The sequence below is a fragment of the Nematolebias whitei genome, chromosome 12, assembly GCF_014905685.2.
Source record: "Nematolebias whitei isolate Nwh7 chromosome 12, NemWhi1, whole genome shotgun sequence".
In the NCBI taxonomy this organism is placed as follows: domain Eukaryota; kingdom Metazoa; phylum Chordata; class Actinopteri; order Cyprinodontiformes; family Rivulidae; genus Nematolebias; species Nematolebias whitei.
Window position 1 is genome coordinate 33,940,832 of NC_056509.1, and position 14,562 is coordinate 33,955,393.

Sequence of the window (14,562 nt, forward strand, 5' to 3'; positions counted from 1 at the left end):
ATTTCAGGAGAACGTCTCAAGTCAAAGGCGAAGAGCTTTAAAGTGTGGTTAGTGCCCTGCGGACTACAACATCTGACTGTCATGATAACTGGAGCTGGGGTAATTGTCCCAGTGCTTCATCCCTCCCTGCTTTTGCACCAGAGCTGCAGCTTAATCTATCGCGGGAGCAGCAGCAGCCAAGCTGTCAGTTCAGCTTTTAGCGAAGGAGGGAGAAGAGTGTATGTGTGGTGCGGAGATAGAAAGAGGGGATGAGAAAGGAAAGGACGCAGGAAGTGTGTTTGATTTGGGGTACAAGCATCACCAGGAGAGACACCACAAATGAGAAACACATTCAAACAGTGCACCAGCAGGTATGGTCGGTGTGCATTTTTGTGGCGTCCGCAATTTGTGTCCTTGTATCTGCATTTAGTTTATGTTTTGCTGTTCGTGATTGTGTTTGAGCTTCGGAACATTGTGCACGCACGCTTGTGCTTTTGATGTAGACGCGTTGGCTGCCACGTGCTTCACCAGACCCCAGGAGATAATTGGCTTTTTCTGTTGGACTGAGCTAGAATGAGATTCAGAGTGCGTTGGTCGTATTTCTGTTTCCCCTCATGTCATTTCCTCCTTAATGAAGAAGACCAGGTGTCATTAACACCAATGACAGGACTACAACAAATCTAATTTAAAAGCTTCTCTGGGAACAGTTTATCTGAAAGTCCAGTCAGCTGACCAGGAGGTTTTGTAGGCAAAGAAGTTATGGAGAAGAGCAGGGGAAAGACTGCTGGAGAAAGAGGATGTCATACTTCACAGTGACATTTTTATCTTTTCTGTTTGTTTCACAGCAACAAAAGCACGAGGCGGAGAGCTTCGGCCACATTCCATGTTCCTTCCAGGACAGTACTCCACTTTGGGCCGAGTTGGGAGCGTCAACTCAACCCTCCGACATTCTGATACCAGAGACACGAGCTGCCAGACGGAGGAGGTGAAGATCGTACCCCCGTCCATGAGAAGGATCCGGGCGCAGAGAGGACAGGGCATTGCTGCTCAGATGGCAGGCTTATCTGTTTCCTCTTCCACAGGAAGTATCTCCATCTCCAGCACAGACAGCTCCGGCGTCTTAATGATGCATCAGTTTAACGGAGACCCTTCACGTTTTCACAGTCTGCCCCGACAGGGCGCCAGGGTATCCCTCAGTGCCGATCCCATCTACAGCAGTACACCCATAAAGTCAGAAGATCGGCCTCAAAGGCAGATCGGAAAGTTTCAGGTTGACGGTACAGTGGTACACATGAGGAATGCTCCAAGGACAAACTCTTTGCCCAGGCCCAAGTCTCAGGAGGTGAGGGGGACTCAGTCCGGTGAGTGGGATGACAGTACAGCATGTGTGGTGTCCCCTCATGCTGCCTATTCCACCTCCTACATCCCCAGTGCCACCCTGTCTTGCTCCACGGAGGTCATTACCCTCAAGACGTCCACTCATTTACCTCAGTCACCAAATTCAGTTTACAACTCACCAGGACCACCCATTATGACTTCTTCCACTAACACAAACCCACTGGTCTCTAGTCCAGCAGCTTTTTCCCACAGCTACACCAGCCCGGCTTTGGCCACATCTACTCCTAAACACATAGCACAGGAGAATGGTCCAGCTAGTGAGTCAGGTCACTCAGACAGCAGCATTCACAGTCACAGCACCTTAGCCCCCTCTCCTCCATCCTGTCCACCAGAAGAACAATGGATCTACGACACACCTGAAAATGTGGTAGCTCCACACCGCACTCTGACCTCCAGCTGCTCCACTCCTATCAACCAGTTATACAGCAGCCTGGATCACTCCTCCAGGACCACAACTGATTCCAGCTCCCTGTACTCCCAGGACAATGATGGCTACTTCACTTCCATGCACCTGGACTCAGGCCTGCGCTCTCGGAGTCACGGTAGTGGGCACGGAGCAGCAGCTGGACGGGCCACTCGACACAGCATGTACGAGTGCCGTGAGATGGGCAGTCAGGAGGACTCTGGGAGCCTGTACAGTGACCGTTCTCTGTCTCGCAGCATCTCCCTCCGCAAGTCTAAAAAGCCTCCGCCTCCCCCATCTCGTACAGATTCTCTCAGACGCAAACCTGGAGTAAAAAAGCCTCTTGGGGGCGTCAGTGCCCTCAACGGAGCTCATGAGCCCCATGGTTTGCTCAATGAAACGCTCATTGCCAGCTTGCAGCAGAGCTTACAGATGGGACTGAGACGAGGCAAGGGAAAAGGCGCCTCACCATCTTCACCTTCTCACAGCCCGAGCAGCGACTATGACGACCCTTGGGTGCTGCGGTCCCGTAGTCAGAGTAGCGTCAGCGCATGTAGCTCTGCAGCGTCACTGGCAGCTAACTGTGGCGGCGTGTCAAACGCATACTCCTTATGCCACGTGACGCCAACTCACAGCGATACCAGCAGCTTACGTTCTGACTATGCAGATTCCTGGGGATACTACACGGAGTACCCTCGTAACCATGGAGACCAGAGGACGCGGACTCCTCCGGCACAGGGCACAGAAAACCTACCGGCTGTGGTTCACACAGAAGCCTTACAGAATGGAGGAGAAATTCACAATAATCAGGCCCAGGGAGCTCCAGGTCAGGAGGGAGGGGAGTCGATGAAGGCCAAACCCTCCAGCTCCTCACCAGACAGGGTGCACAGACTCACCTCTCCATCCAGTGGCTACTCCAGCCAATCCAACACCCCCACAGCTGGAACACCAGTCCCCGCTCTCATCAGCAGGTCTCCCTCAGGCAGCCGGCCCAAACCCAAAGTGCCAGAGAGGAAGTCTTCTCTCCTGTCCTCAGTTTCTGTCTCCTCCTCCTCTACTTCACTTTCCTCCAACACGTCGGACTCACTGAAGAGCTCCGGTCCTCCCCCACCACCACCTCCACCCCTGCCTCTCTCTTCAGCTTTCAGCACCCCTCTCAACCCTCCTTCGCCCTACCCTCCACCTCTACCACTGAGTTCTGATGCAGAATCCCCCTCTCCTCCGCCACTCCCTGACCCATTCCCGTACACTCCCTGGGATACCCCTCTGAGTCCAGTCCCTGCTTGCTGCACTTCCCCAGAATTCCCTCCTCCTCCCTCTCCTGATATACTGATCCACACTAGTTCTTCCTTCAATGGGAGCCTCAGTCCTCCTCCTCCCCCTCCTCTGCCCTCCATAGAGCCCACTCCTCCTCCACCACCTCCTCCTCCTCCTCTGCCTCCTCTTGTACCAGCATTCTCTTTCCCCAAGAAGGCAGCAAAGATTGCTCCTAAACCTGATCTCGCCACCAGCCCAACAAAGTCACCTAAGCCCCTCATTACCCCGTTTGCCCTGCAGAGTGTTCAGCTCCGTTCAGTCAAACGTTCAGAAAAGGAAATCAACGGCAGTTTGGATCACATCAAAGCTCAGGAAACGATGAAAACCATTCAAGGTCTAAAACCGCAGACCCTAGAGTCTTTTTACACCCAGATGAATTCCACTGTGTTCACCCTGTTGGACAGCTGTGCAGAAGATGAGCTGCGGACGTCCTCACCATCGCCCGTGTCAAAACTTTTGGAGGAGTTGTCGCTAGACTGCAGTTTCCCAGAGGAAACAGCAGATAGTGCTGTCATGAATGGAAACACTGAGCACCAGAGTTACTCTCTGGTTAAAGCATTGCCCAGTCCTCCACAAAGCTGTGAAAGTTCCCCCAGCAAACAGAAGCCCCCAGCAGTCTCCAAGAAACCCAAACTCTCCTTCATCTCTCCATTTAACCCCCAACGAATCACCGAACATGCTCCACCTCTTCATGAGGGAACAACTATTCATACCAGAACAGAAGACCAAGTGGATGCACTGCAAAGACAAACAGAGGAGGAGGTGAAAGAGGAGAGAAGAGAGCACCAGGAGAAGGAGGACACTCCAGAAAGCTCAGAGCTTTTAACAGAAAAGAGTGAGGCATTAATTGAATTTCAGGAGGAGTTCTCCATTAGTGCCCCTCCAAACCAGGAGATGAGTGATGACCACGAAGTCTGTCCTAATGGAGATATTAATGAAGAAGAAGACGAGGAGGGAGATGGAACAAGCAGCGTTACAGAATCCATCAGCTCCAAGGAGGATGATACAAGTGAGTTAATGATTAAATTTAAGAATGTTGGTTAAACGTTAACAACAATTTTTCCCTGTTTTTATTTTCCTGCATATATTTTGCAACCAAATTACTTCTGCATACTTTGTGCTGTTTGAGCTTTTTTTTTTTTATATATCAAACCATTCAGCTCATTCAGTAGATGGTACTATGACTTTTGATTTTGTAACTTTGGTATTTTTCTCATTTTGAAACTTTTTCAAATATTTACTCTGTAAAAAATATAATTTATCCATCCATCCCTTATCTTTACCCTCTTCTTCCTGTTCGGGTCACGGGGGTTGCTGGTGTCCAGCAGTCACTGTGCGAGAGGCAGGGGACACCCTGGACAGGTCTCCAGTCCATCACAGGGACACATAGAGACAAACAACCATTCACTCTCTCACTCACACCTAGAGACAATTTAGAGTTACCAATCAGTCTAACATGCATGTTTTTGGTCTGTGGGAGGAAACTGGAGTACCCGGAGAAAACCCACGCATGCACCGAAAGAACATGCAAACTCCATCAAGAAAGGCCCCGGGCCAGGATTTGACCCGGCAACTAGGCCTGTGGTGATAAACAATAAATCAGTTAATCGCATGATAAAAGAAAATTATCAACCTCATTTTCATTTATCGGCTTTATCGTTTTTTCATGTCTCTCTTTCTACTGAAGACTCCGGATGACAAAAAGGCTCAACTCCGGTGTTCTTCACTGACCCCTCCCGTTCTCTTTAAAATCCATTTTAACAATTCAAAATCATGTTTTTGGATTGTTAAAAGCAGCTAGGCTACGAGCTAAGCTAACAGGCTGACCTCAAAGAAAAAAATTCCGTCTTGTCGAAGCTCCAAAATTCATGGCTGAAACCTGTGCATTCATCTAAAAAGTTTTTCTCTGCAAAAATAAGCTGACAACTTGTTTACTGATTTTTTTTATTAAAAGCTTTGTGTGAAAATGTTATGCTAAAGAGCTCAAACCACACCGAGCATCCGCCATTTTGAGAACCGAATAAAAGGAAAGAGAAACAACCCATGTCACGTCAAGGGGCCTCCCTCCCATTTTTCTTAGAGACACACTGCTCCTTACCTCACTATCCATCCTTCAGTTCAAACAGTCTTATACTGCCATCTGGTGGTCAAACAAAGGTACTACACACAAAACAAATTAACAAAAAAAATTTCAATATTAACGTTTATCGCAATAATTTCTGAGACAATTAATCACCCAGCAAAATTTGTTATCGTGACAGGCCTGCCGGCAACCTTCTCGCTGAGAGGCAACAGCTCCACCAACTGAGCCACCATGCCGCCATAAGCATTTATCAAATTCCTTAATAAAAAAATTATTTAAAATCTGCATCACCTTACTGGCCCATTTTTATGTTATTATGCTACCTTTTCTACTTTTAGCTGTCATTCTACAATTTTTAGGTTTTTGGTTTTAGATTTTAGCTCACGTTTTGCTACTTTTAGCTATTAGACAGCCTTTTGCTACTTTTAATGTTTAGATAGCTTTAAATTTTAGGTAGTATTTTGCTACTTTTGGCTTTTAGCTAATGTTGAGCTAATTTACATTTTAGCTAATGTTAGCTGGTGGGAATGGTAGTGCAAAAGGTTAGAGAAGGCGGGCCTGTGATCGGAAGATCGCGGGTTTAACTCCCGGTATTGACAACATCAAAATGTGGGTGGGATTGGTGAAGCACCCACACCTGCCTCCACCCTCACTTGCCCCACTCTGGGCCCTTGAGCACGGCCCTTAACCCCCAAACTGCTCCCCCGGGTGCCCTAGATAGCAGCTCTCTGCTCCACACAGAGGGCTGTGGTAGCTCGTTGGTCTGTGGTTGCATCAGGAAGTGCATCCGGCATAAAAATAATTGCCAAGTCTTCGTACGACTCATTTCGCTGTGGTGACCCCTGAAGAAGGGAGCAGCCGAAAGAAGAAAACATTTTTTTTAGCTAATGTTAGCTAGTATTTTGCTACTTAAGCTTTTAGCTAGTGTTCTGTTTATTTTAGCCTAATGCTTTAGTTTCAACTTCTGCAGCAAATTTTAGCGAACTCATTCAGCCCTCCGCACGCGCACACTGCATTTTCACAGAAAATAAATGATTTCATTTATCTAGTTTTATTTTTAACTAAATTACTTTTTAAAGTACAGAATTAAAATGTTCCCACTTTTCCAATCATTTTCTAAATGTCGTTTCTTCTTACTGAAGACTCGAGACGTAATCTCTTGCGGCTGGAAGTCGTGCTGCTGCCTGGTGTTTGTGCTGCCAGCTCCATAAACAGCTGTGAAATTTGTTTCCCCTCCAAAGCCGAGCGGCTGAACTTCAGGAGCGCTCAAAGCTTTAAAAACTGTGGAAAGTGAGTGGAAGAAGCAGCTTATCTCTGTGAGAGCCGCGCTGCAGCCTCATGAAATCATATATTCTCCTCTAAACATCCTTATGAATTTTATGAGCAGTGCAATCGTGGCGACTGTCCCCTTATTTTGTCCTGCGCTGCTCTTTTCTCTCTCCCACCATCCCACACGTTCTCCTCTTCGTCGTCCATCTTTTGTCCAAATATCCATTCTTTCTTCACAGCTTTTTATTTTTATATTAATCAACTCAAATGCTTTTCTCTGTCCTGCTTCCTTTTCATCCCAGCTTCTCTGTGAGGTAAGGAAAGGGGCAAGTGTCCTAGGGGAGATGCTTTTTTTGTGTGTGTGTGTGTGTGGTTGGGGGGAGGGACTCTATCGTATCGCGGGGGAGGGAGGGATCTGGTAAGGAGATGAAGGGGAGGATGGGTAAAGTGTGACTGCATTCAGCGGCTCGGGCAGCTGAATCTCAGATGTGAGTGCAGAGGAAGAGGAGGAGAACATGTGAGCAGACAGTCTGGAAGCTCCTCCGTTCTTCAGCTCTCGGAGGCAGCAGGCTGACGACGGACACATGAGCGAACCCAAACTGTGCGTTGCTTCTTTGGCATTCTGTAAGGAAGTGGAACGGTTTGTCTTTCAGGCGAAGTTTTTGAACCCAGCACGGCTGAATCGTCTCCGATTCCACCTGCCAACGGGGAGCCCGAGGAGATCATGGTGACCCCGACTCCGAACCGGCCCCGAACCACAGACGACCTCTTCGCCGCGATACACAGGTAACGATGCACCCTTCTGTTCCTGCTTTTAGATTTCCCTCTCTGTCCTTGTGGCTTTAATTTGTCCATCTCCTCATAAAACCAAACCCTCTTCCAAGTCTTATCAACTTCATGTTCCTTCTCGTGTCACCCTTTAGCTGACCATTTGACCCGGATCAAATGGCACTCAGCTGGAGTCCAGGACAGAGTAGCCTTTTCTGTTTCTGAGCATCAAAAAAAAATCAGACAGCGTCATGTCAGAAGCCTAAATGAGTCGGAATCAAATCCTCATCAAGACGTCTGTTGTCACGTCGCTCATTCTCTGCAAGAAGAAATAAATTAAGACCGTCGCTTCATTTATTATTTAACTCATCAACACCCTCTGGCCCTAATCTGGGTTAGAAGCCACTGGAGACGTTTCTGTCTTCGTGTTTCCATCCCTCTTCCTGGACGCACCACCTCTCATGCTCTCCGTCATGTATGCATGCGTGCTCGTCATAAATTTCTCATGCAGTTTGAGTTCTCAGTCACGTGCAGCAGCAGCAGCAGCAGTTGGGAGTTCTCATGAGCATCCCAGGATTTAATTTCACAGGATTTTATCTACTCGGAGCAGGTTTCTGATGCATTTACGGCGCCGCCGTCACACGTACAGCCATGATGTTTCTGCCCCTCCTTCACAACGCCTCGGTATTATTTAACGTATAGAATCATTTCACAGATGTAGGGCAAGATGAGAGATTCCTGGTGGTGCTGATGATGAGTGAGATCTAGTATGTAGTGTGAAATGACAAATTATACATAGACGTTTGTAAAAATATTCAGATACACCATTCCCTCTTCGTTTACCCTTTTTATTTATTGCGTTGCCAATTAGGGCTGGGCGATATCTCGATATTTAAAAAATATCGAGATAATTTCACACGCGATATAAGATGGGACTATATCGATATTTCTACATTGTGTTATAATTAGACTTGGAAATCCGTGTAGTTCTTTTTCTCCCATCTGCGCCACCAACTTCAGGCGGCCCCTCCTTCTCCCTCCCTGAGTACAAACACAGCCCCTCACATGTTGCTTCACACACGCTTACTAACGTCGTGAAGGCGGCGCAGCTCAAGAGGATTATTATTTAATATATGTAGTTTATTTTTTAGACATTTATTTTGTACAATAACAGCTGTTTGTTAATAATTGTACCTGTGTGACAACTGGGACTTGGCTTTGACTCAGAAATATATTTTTGTTATTACTTTATGGAAAGAAAAATATATTGCGATATATCGTATATCACGATTTATCTTAAAAAATATTGAGATATTAATTTTGCTCCATATCGCCCAGCCCTATTCATATTTTCCCCATTTTTGGGAGGTAAGTTGATGCAAGTCCTTGAAAGCTGCAGCAGAAAACAACTTTTCTTGAGGGAGATGCTCCAAACTAGACGTAATATTGTCAAGAGAAAGAAATCAATTGAGTGCTCCGAGCTGTGGCTCGTATTTCAGCTGCGTTAAGTAAGCTGTTAGAACTGCTGCTGTCTGTTCTGGTGCCACCTCTTCAGCATGGAGTTCCTGCAGTTGGCTGAGTTCACGCGTGTTGTCAAACACATGATGCAATGCTAACGTGACATGGGAACGCACAGAGGGAACCTGCTACAATAGAGCTGAATTTAGGCTTTGCGCTCTTATAACGGAGAGGACCCCGATTCCCACACAAACCTCTCATTTCCTGCAGTCGTCCTGCTTGTTCTGACCTTCAGCAGCTTTATTCCCTCACAGCTTGTCATGTGTGGAGGATTTTTGTTTGAGAATCAAACCTCAGCATTATAGATTCTAGCTGTGCCTTTTCTTATCTCTTTACCTTCAGACTCGTTTTTTTTTTTTCTATCTTATCACTCAATCTGTAGTTTTCACATTGCTCTGCTCCAACATTCAGAAAGAGGGGGGGGGGGGTGCAGCAGAACCAATCTTTAACTGGTTGGCAGGAGTCCCTCAGTGTGACCCTCTGTATCGCAGGTTAATAAGGCTGATTACCTGCTGGCCCTCGTTCTGGCAGCTTTCGTGCAGACGTCACGCTGCAGTCAGCCCCCTGGTGCAGGGCTGAGGTGTTTATCACTTTGCTCTGGGCTCTTCAGTTTTTGGTGTGATTAATGTAATTATGGTCCGAGTCTCGGCTTCTGTTGTTAAAACTCAGGGTTTCTTTATAACGTCATCATTTCTCAGTTTTATTTAAAACTCATTGAACGTCGTTTGGTCCACAGGTCAAAGCGAAAGATCCTGGGTCGCAAGGAGTCTGAAGAAGACAAGTCCCGGGCTGGGAGCAATTCACAGTCCCCACCTTCCACCCCCACCAGCACGTCCCCTGTGGTGGTGTCCTCTCTGCCCCGTCAGGCTGGCTCCATCCAGCGAAACCTCCGTAAGTCCTCCACCAGCAGCGACACCTTCAAGGCTCTCCTCCTGAAGAAGGGAAGCCGCTCCGAGACCAGTTTCAGGATGTCCGCCGCCGAGATGCTTCGCTCCACTGACCCACGCTTCCAACGGACGTGCTCCGACAGCGCGTTAGACCCCCCTGCTTCACCCTCCAGCCCGTCCACCTCCCCCGGCCGTGGCAAAAGGGCGATGGACATGGAGTGGAACCGCTACGACGCCTTCACGCTGTCCTCGCCAACCTCGTCGCCCTACTCCTTTGGCGGGTCAAAGTACGGACGCTCTCGCATCCCCCCCTCTGCTGCCAGCAGCAAATACAACGCCCGGAGCCGCATCCTTAGCAGCCCGATGACTGTGATCTGTGAGCGGGAGGGGGAGCTGGCTGAGAGCGAGCACGGAGACACCGGACCGGCAGTCCAGACCCTCCCAGCACTCAGAGACTCCACGGGCACATGATGAGCTGGACGCTAATGTACCGTAAGCAGGCAGGGGGCTGGAAGAGGAGCCAGTAGGGGACCCAACCTTCACCCCCATCATGATGCCAGCCCAGTGGTCACCTCACTGTGGACTGCAGAACAGTCTGAGGTGGAGAACTGGTTCAGCTCCTGTGAATTTATTTTCTCCTTCCATTTCTCTTAGTCTTTTAATCTCTTTTAATTCTTGATTTTGCTTTTTATTTGTGTTTTGTCGTCCTAGTTTCTTTCAAGGACCGAGTCAAGAACACACACAGGTGGAAGTGTGGAGTCTGGACATGTGAACTCCGCTGCACCGAGTAGTAAAAACAAAGTTGCAGGTTTGCTGTTTGCTTTAGAAAGTGACTGAAAGAAGCACAGACACGACATGTGGAGGACGTGGTGCAGCAGCCGGAAAGCTACTCGGTACAAACTCGACGGCTTTCTGCTCGATTTTCAGGTTTTTAGTGGTTTTGAGTTCACAGGAAGCGCAGCAGGTTCAGTGCTGCCACCTAGTGGTGGGATCAGAGAGGACTTTACTAAACTAAATCAGCAAAATCATACGGAAAAGAATAACAAAAGTGATTTTTTTGTTTGTTTGTTTGTTTGTAGGTGTTGCACTGTGCATAGATTGTTTTTGTTTATATGTTTTAAAGAGTTATTTTACATGTCTGGAGTTTGATCTTATAAATGTATAGCAAGAAAATCCCTTTTTTTATTGTTCAGGTTTAGATTTTTGTGGGTAACCAAAGAGTTTTACTAATTAAACAGAACTGTTCTGTTCATGTGAGCACAGTCTGATCATCTGACACCACATGATGAGATCTGTTAAAACTTTATGGCACTTAAATGACTTCTGTAACGCTTTTTATAACGTTTCTGCAAAGTTCAGTCTTTTCCTTCTTCCTAGTTCCGTTGTAAATACACAGAGAAATAAGTTTTAAGGGATTTTATTTTAGAGTTTGTACATTTTTAGAGCCTTGTTTGTTGAAGGGGAGTGGTTTCTTTTTTTTATATAGACTATTATTTATTTTCTCATCACTTTGGTCAATCAGGAAGTTGATGGAGGACTCTGAGAAACAAACGTTGGGAAAGAGAGAGAGACCACATTTACCAGCCCTATCAGATAGTTTTTATGCCAGAATGCTTCAAAGATGCAATAATGTCAATATTTATGGCTCCATGTAAATCTGCCGCTGGCGCTCACAGCTGAGTAAATGTGGTTCCTTCAGATTTATAAACGGGGGGGCTGACAGGCGTGAGACGGAGCAGCCCTGTGGTTTAATCGTCTGTGACCAAAACGAGCCCCTCAGCTCCTGACTGGCTGTGATTTAGCGCTCGGCTCCGGACTTCTCTCGCTAAACGTCTGAATCCCACAGGTTTGGGAACAGATTGATCGACAGAGGAAGAAGTGGGAGTGGAGGCGCTCTGACTGTCTGTGTAATAAACATCTGAGATATTTAAAGAGCACGTCTCCGTCGTTTCTCTCTGCGTGTGATTCAAGGCCATCTGCCTCGACACCCCAAATCATGGTCTAATTAACACCGTCGCCATGGCACCCTCGCTTGTCTGTCATGAGGAGAGCCCCTCCCCTTCTCTGCAGTGAGGTCATCAGTCTCTTTCTGGACATCCCGTTAGGATTTAGAGTGAATTATAGCCCCTTACCCTGCAGAACTCAGCCACTCTGACATCCAAGGCTCCCAGGGGAAAAGACTCGGGTCACCTTTTACTATTTTTATTCACCTGTCCTGTCGCTCCACAAACAGCCTCCCTCTGGCTGTCAGCGGAGTCGATACCAACTTATTCCTGCTTTAATCGGGTTATTGACACTGCTTCCTCCTGTCCTGTTGTTTTCAACTACATCTACAGTTTCCTTACAAGGATCAATTGACCTGAGCTGAGTAGATAAATCAAGATTATTAACAAGCTCCGGATCAGCAGCGCTGCTGCAAGTGATCTGCTCAAAAACGTTTGATCTCGTTTTGGTGCTTCTGTCATATCTCTTAATATTCACAATACATTTTTAAAAGTTTAACATGTTTTCCCTGTAGATCAGTGGTTTCCAAACATTTCTGACCCACAAAACAGAAGTAAATAAAGCAATTTAGACAGGAAAATATAGATTTAACATCTTTTTTCATCTGTTTGTAACTAGAGAAATTGCATTTCCTGTGAAAATGCAGCGTGAATGCTTATTCCAGAAGTATTTGCTGAAAAACAGCTGAAATTTGCTTTAAAATTTTTCAAAAATGTAGCTAAAATGGAAGAACAAGCCTAAATTAGCAGAAGAATGAAGAACGAACACATTTGCTGAAATGGGTTTAAATAAGCAGAAATGAGCACAAAAATTTGGAAATTGGCAACAAAAAAAGGGCAGAAAGAAGCTTAAACTACCAGTAGGAAGCAAAAAGAACTGAAATGAGGTAAAAAAAAAAAAATTGGAATTAGCTGAAAAGGCTAAAATTAGCATCACAAGAGCTAAATAGTAGCTGAAAGGAGCATAACAAATTGAAGTTGGCATAAATAAGATAATTAGGCTGAAATTAGCAGAAATTAACATGGAAATTTTGCTGAAAACAGCTCAAATTATCTAAAAATGCTAAAGGTAGCTGAAAAGAGCAGAACGAACATGTTTACCCAATTAGGCTGAAAGAAGCAGAAATGAGGACAAAAAAGTGGAAATTTGAAAAAAGCTGAAATTAGCAACAACAACAAAAAACTTGAAAAGTAGCTAAAAAAAAAAAAAGCTTAAACTACCAGAAGGAAGTACAGTACGTTTTTGCTGAATTAGGCTGAAACAGTTTAACAGAGTGCAAAACATATGGAATTAGCTGAAAAGGCTAAAATTACAATAAAACAGCTAAAAGGTGGCTGAAAAAATTCGAACTAGCAGAAATCAGTTGAAAAGAACATATGATGAAATTAGCGAAAAGAAGTTAGAAACACAAAAATGTTCTTAGAAAGAATCTGAAAGAAGCACAAAACAGCCGAAAAAACAGCTGAAATTAACTGAAAATAGCTGAGGGGAAAAAAGTTTAGATTTGCACAAGGAAGCTGAACCAGAACAAAATGTGAAAGGAGTTGTAAAAGGTTGTAAATTAGCTCAATTCAGAGAAAATGACAGAAAAGGCTAAATATTTCAAAAAGCTAAAGTTGCACCAACACCAAAAGTCATAACAGGATTGTCCTGACAGAGCTGAACATTGACATTGTTGAAATATCACAAAAATTGTGGAACGTGAAAAATGCTGAAAAACGTACTGAAGAAAAACGGATCACAGTCGTGTGAATGCTTCATATTTTCGGTGCATTTAGGAAGCTCCTTATTTCAAGACTCAACCGGCAGCTGCTAACGATCTGCTGCGCCTCACGCCCCTGAAACAGGAAGTTAACGTCCACCCTTCTGTGTGCAGCTAACGAGCTTCAGCCGCGTTTTATCCAGAAAATCTTCAAGCATTAAAGTTGAACAACTACATTAGAAACAGGCCCAGAAACTATTATAAACTTTTATTTTTAATATTTCCAACGTAGCTTTAATTCAAGGAAAAAGTCTTTGATGTGGGATGAGAGAACATGACATACTAAAGTTGCTGTTAATTATTTATAAGCGATCATTTCCACACTCCATCTTCTACGTCCTCTCAGGCTGTGAAGGCGCACATAAATTCAACTGTTAAAGATTAAAACAGAAAATCTCATTAAACACTCGTTTTTTTATTTTTTTTTACAAACGCCCGACGAGCTTTAGATCAGCGTTTGTGTCGAAGAGGAAAAAAAGAAAAGAAAGATGTAATTTCTGCTGAGTGTCTGAACACGATGCTGGGAACAAACCTGCCACAAATAAAACGACCGACTCAGCACGGAGCTGATCGCTGCAGGTCGCAGAGTGTGGAGGACAATCAGAATGTTTAAGAGGAACGTCTGGAGAATAAATGAACAGAATTGATCATTTAATGAGTTATATTTATTATTCGTAAAATAAACTTTTACAATGTAAAACAAGTTGTGTTTGTGCAGTGCTCACATCATTGTAGCTTCCCTTTAAACGCATTATATTAAATATTCAAAAAGGCAAGTTCTTCTGATTTAGTGCTTCATATATAAACATTCACACGTGAGATGGTGCGATCATCAGGATGCAGAATAAAATCATCCCTGATGACTGGTCCAGATTTACTGACACGTTTTAAACGTCTGAGAACAGAGACTCTGGTTCGTTGAGCTGCCGGACACATTACAACAAACAAAATTCAACTTTAAACGTGAACACTAAACAGGTGCTGCATCCCTTCTGGTTCATATAAAGCTTAATTTGATCCTTTCATTATAAAGTGAGAGCCATAACTTTGCACTTAATTAAGTTATTTTGGTGGAAATCGGTGCGTTCACGTGTCCTGGCTGAGTTTTCCACATTACAAGTATAAAATATTCAATTAAGAAAACAAAATTAACCCAGTTTCTGAACAAACATCA

The 14,562-nt window shown here is 45.2% G+C and overlaps 1 protein-coding gene across 1 annotated transcript in view; it reads left to right on the forward strand.

Moving 5' to 3' along the window:
• Positions 1 to 11,554, forward strand: part of nhsl1b (NHS-like 1b) — a 69,044-nt gene extending 57,490 nt beyond the window's left edge. The window contains exons 5-7 of the mRNA XM_037685863.1: positions 825 to 4,106; positions 7,103 to 7,235; positions 9,472 to 11,554. Coding sequence (XP_037541791.1) covers positions 825 to 4,106; positions 7,103 to 7,235; positions 9,472 to 10,093 — 4,037 coding nt within the window. The 3' untranslated portion in view covers positions 10,094 to 11,554. The remainder of the gene's footprint in view (positions 1 to 824; positions 4,107 to 7,102; positions 7,236 to 9,471) is intronic.
• The last annotated feature ends 3,008 nt before the right edge of the window (positions 11,555 to 14,562 follow it).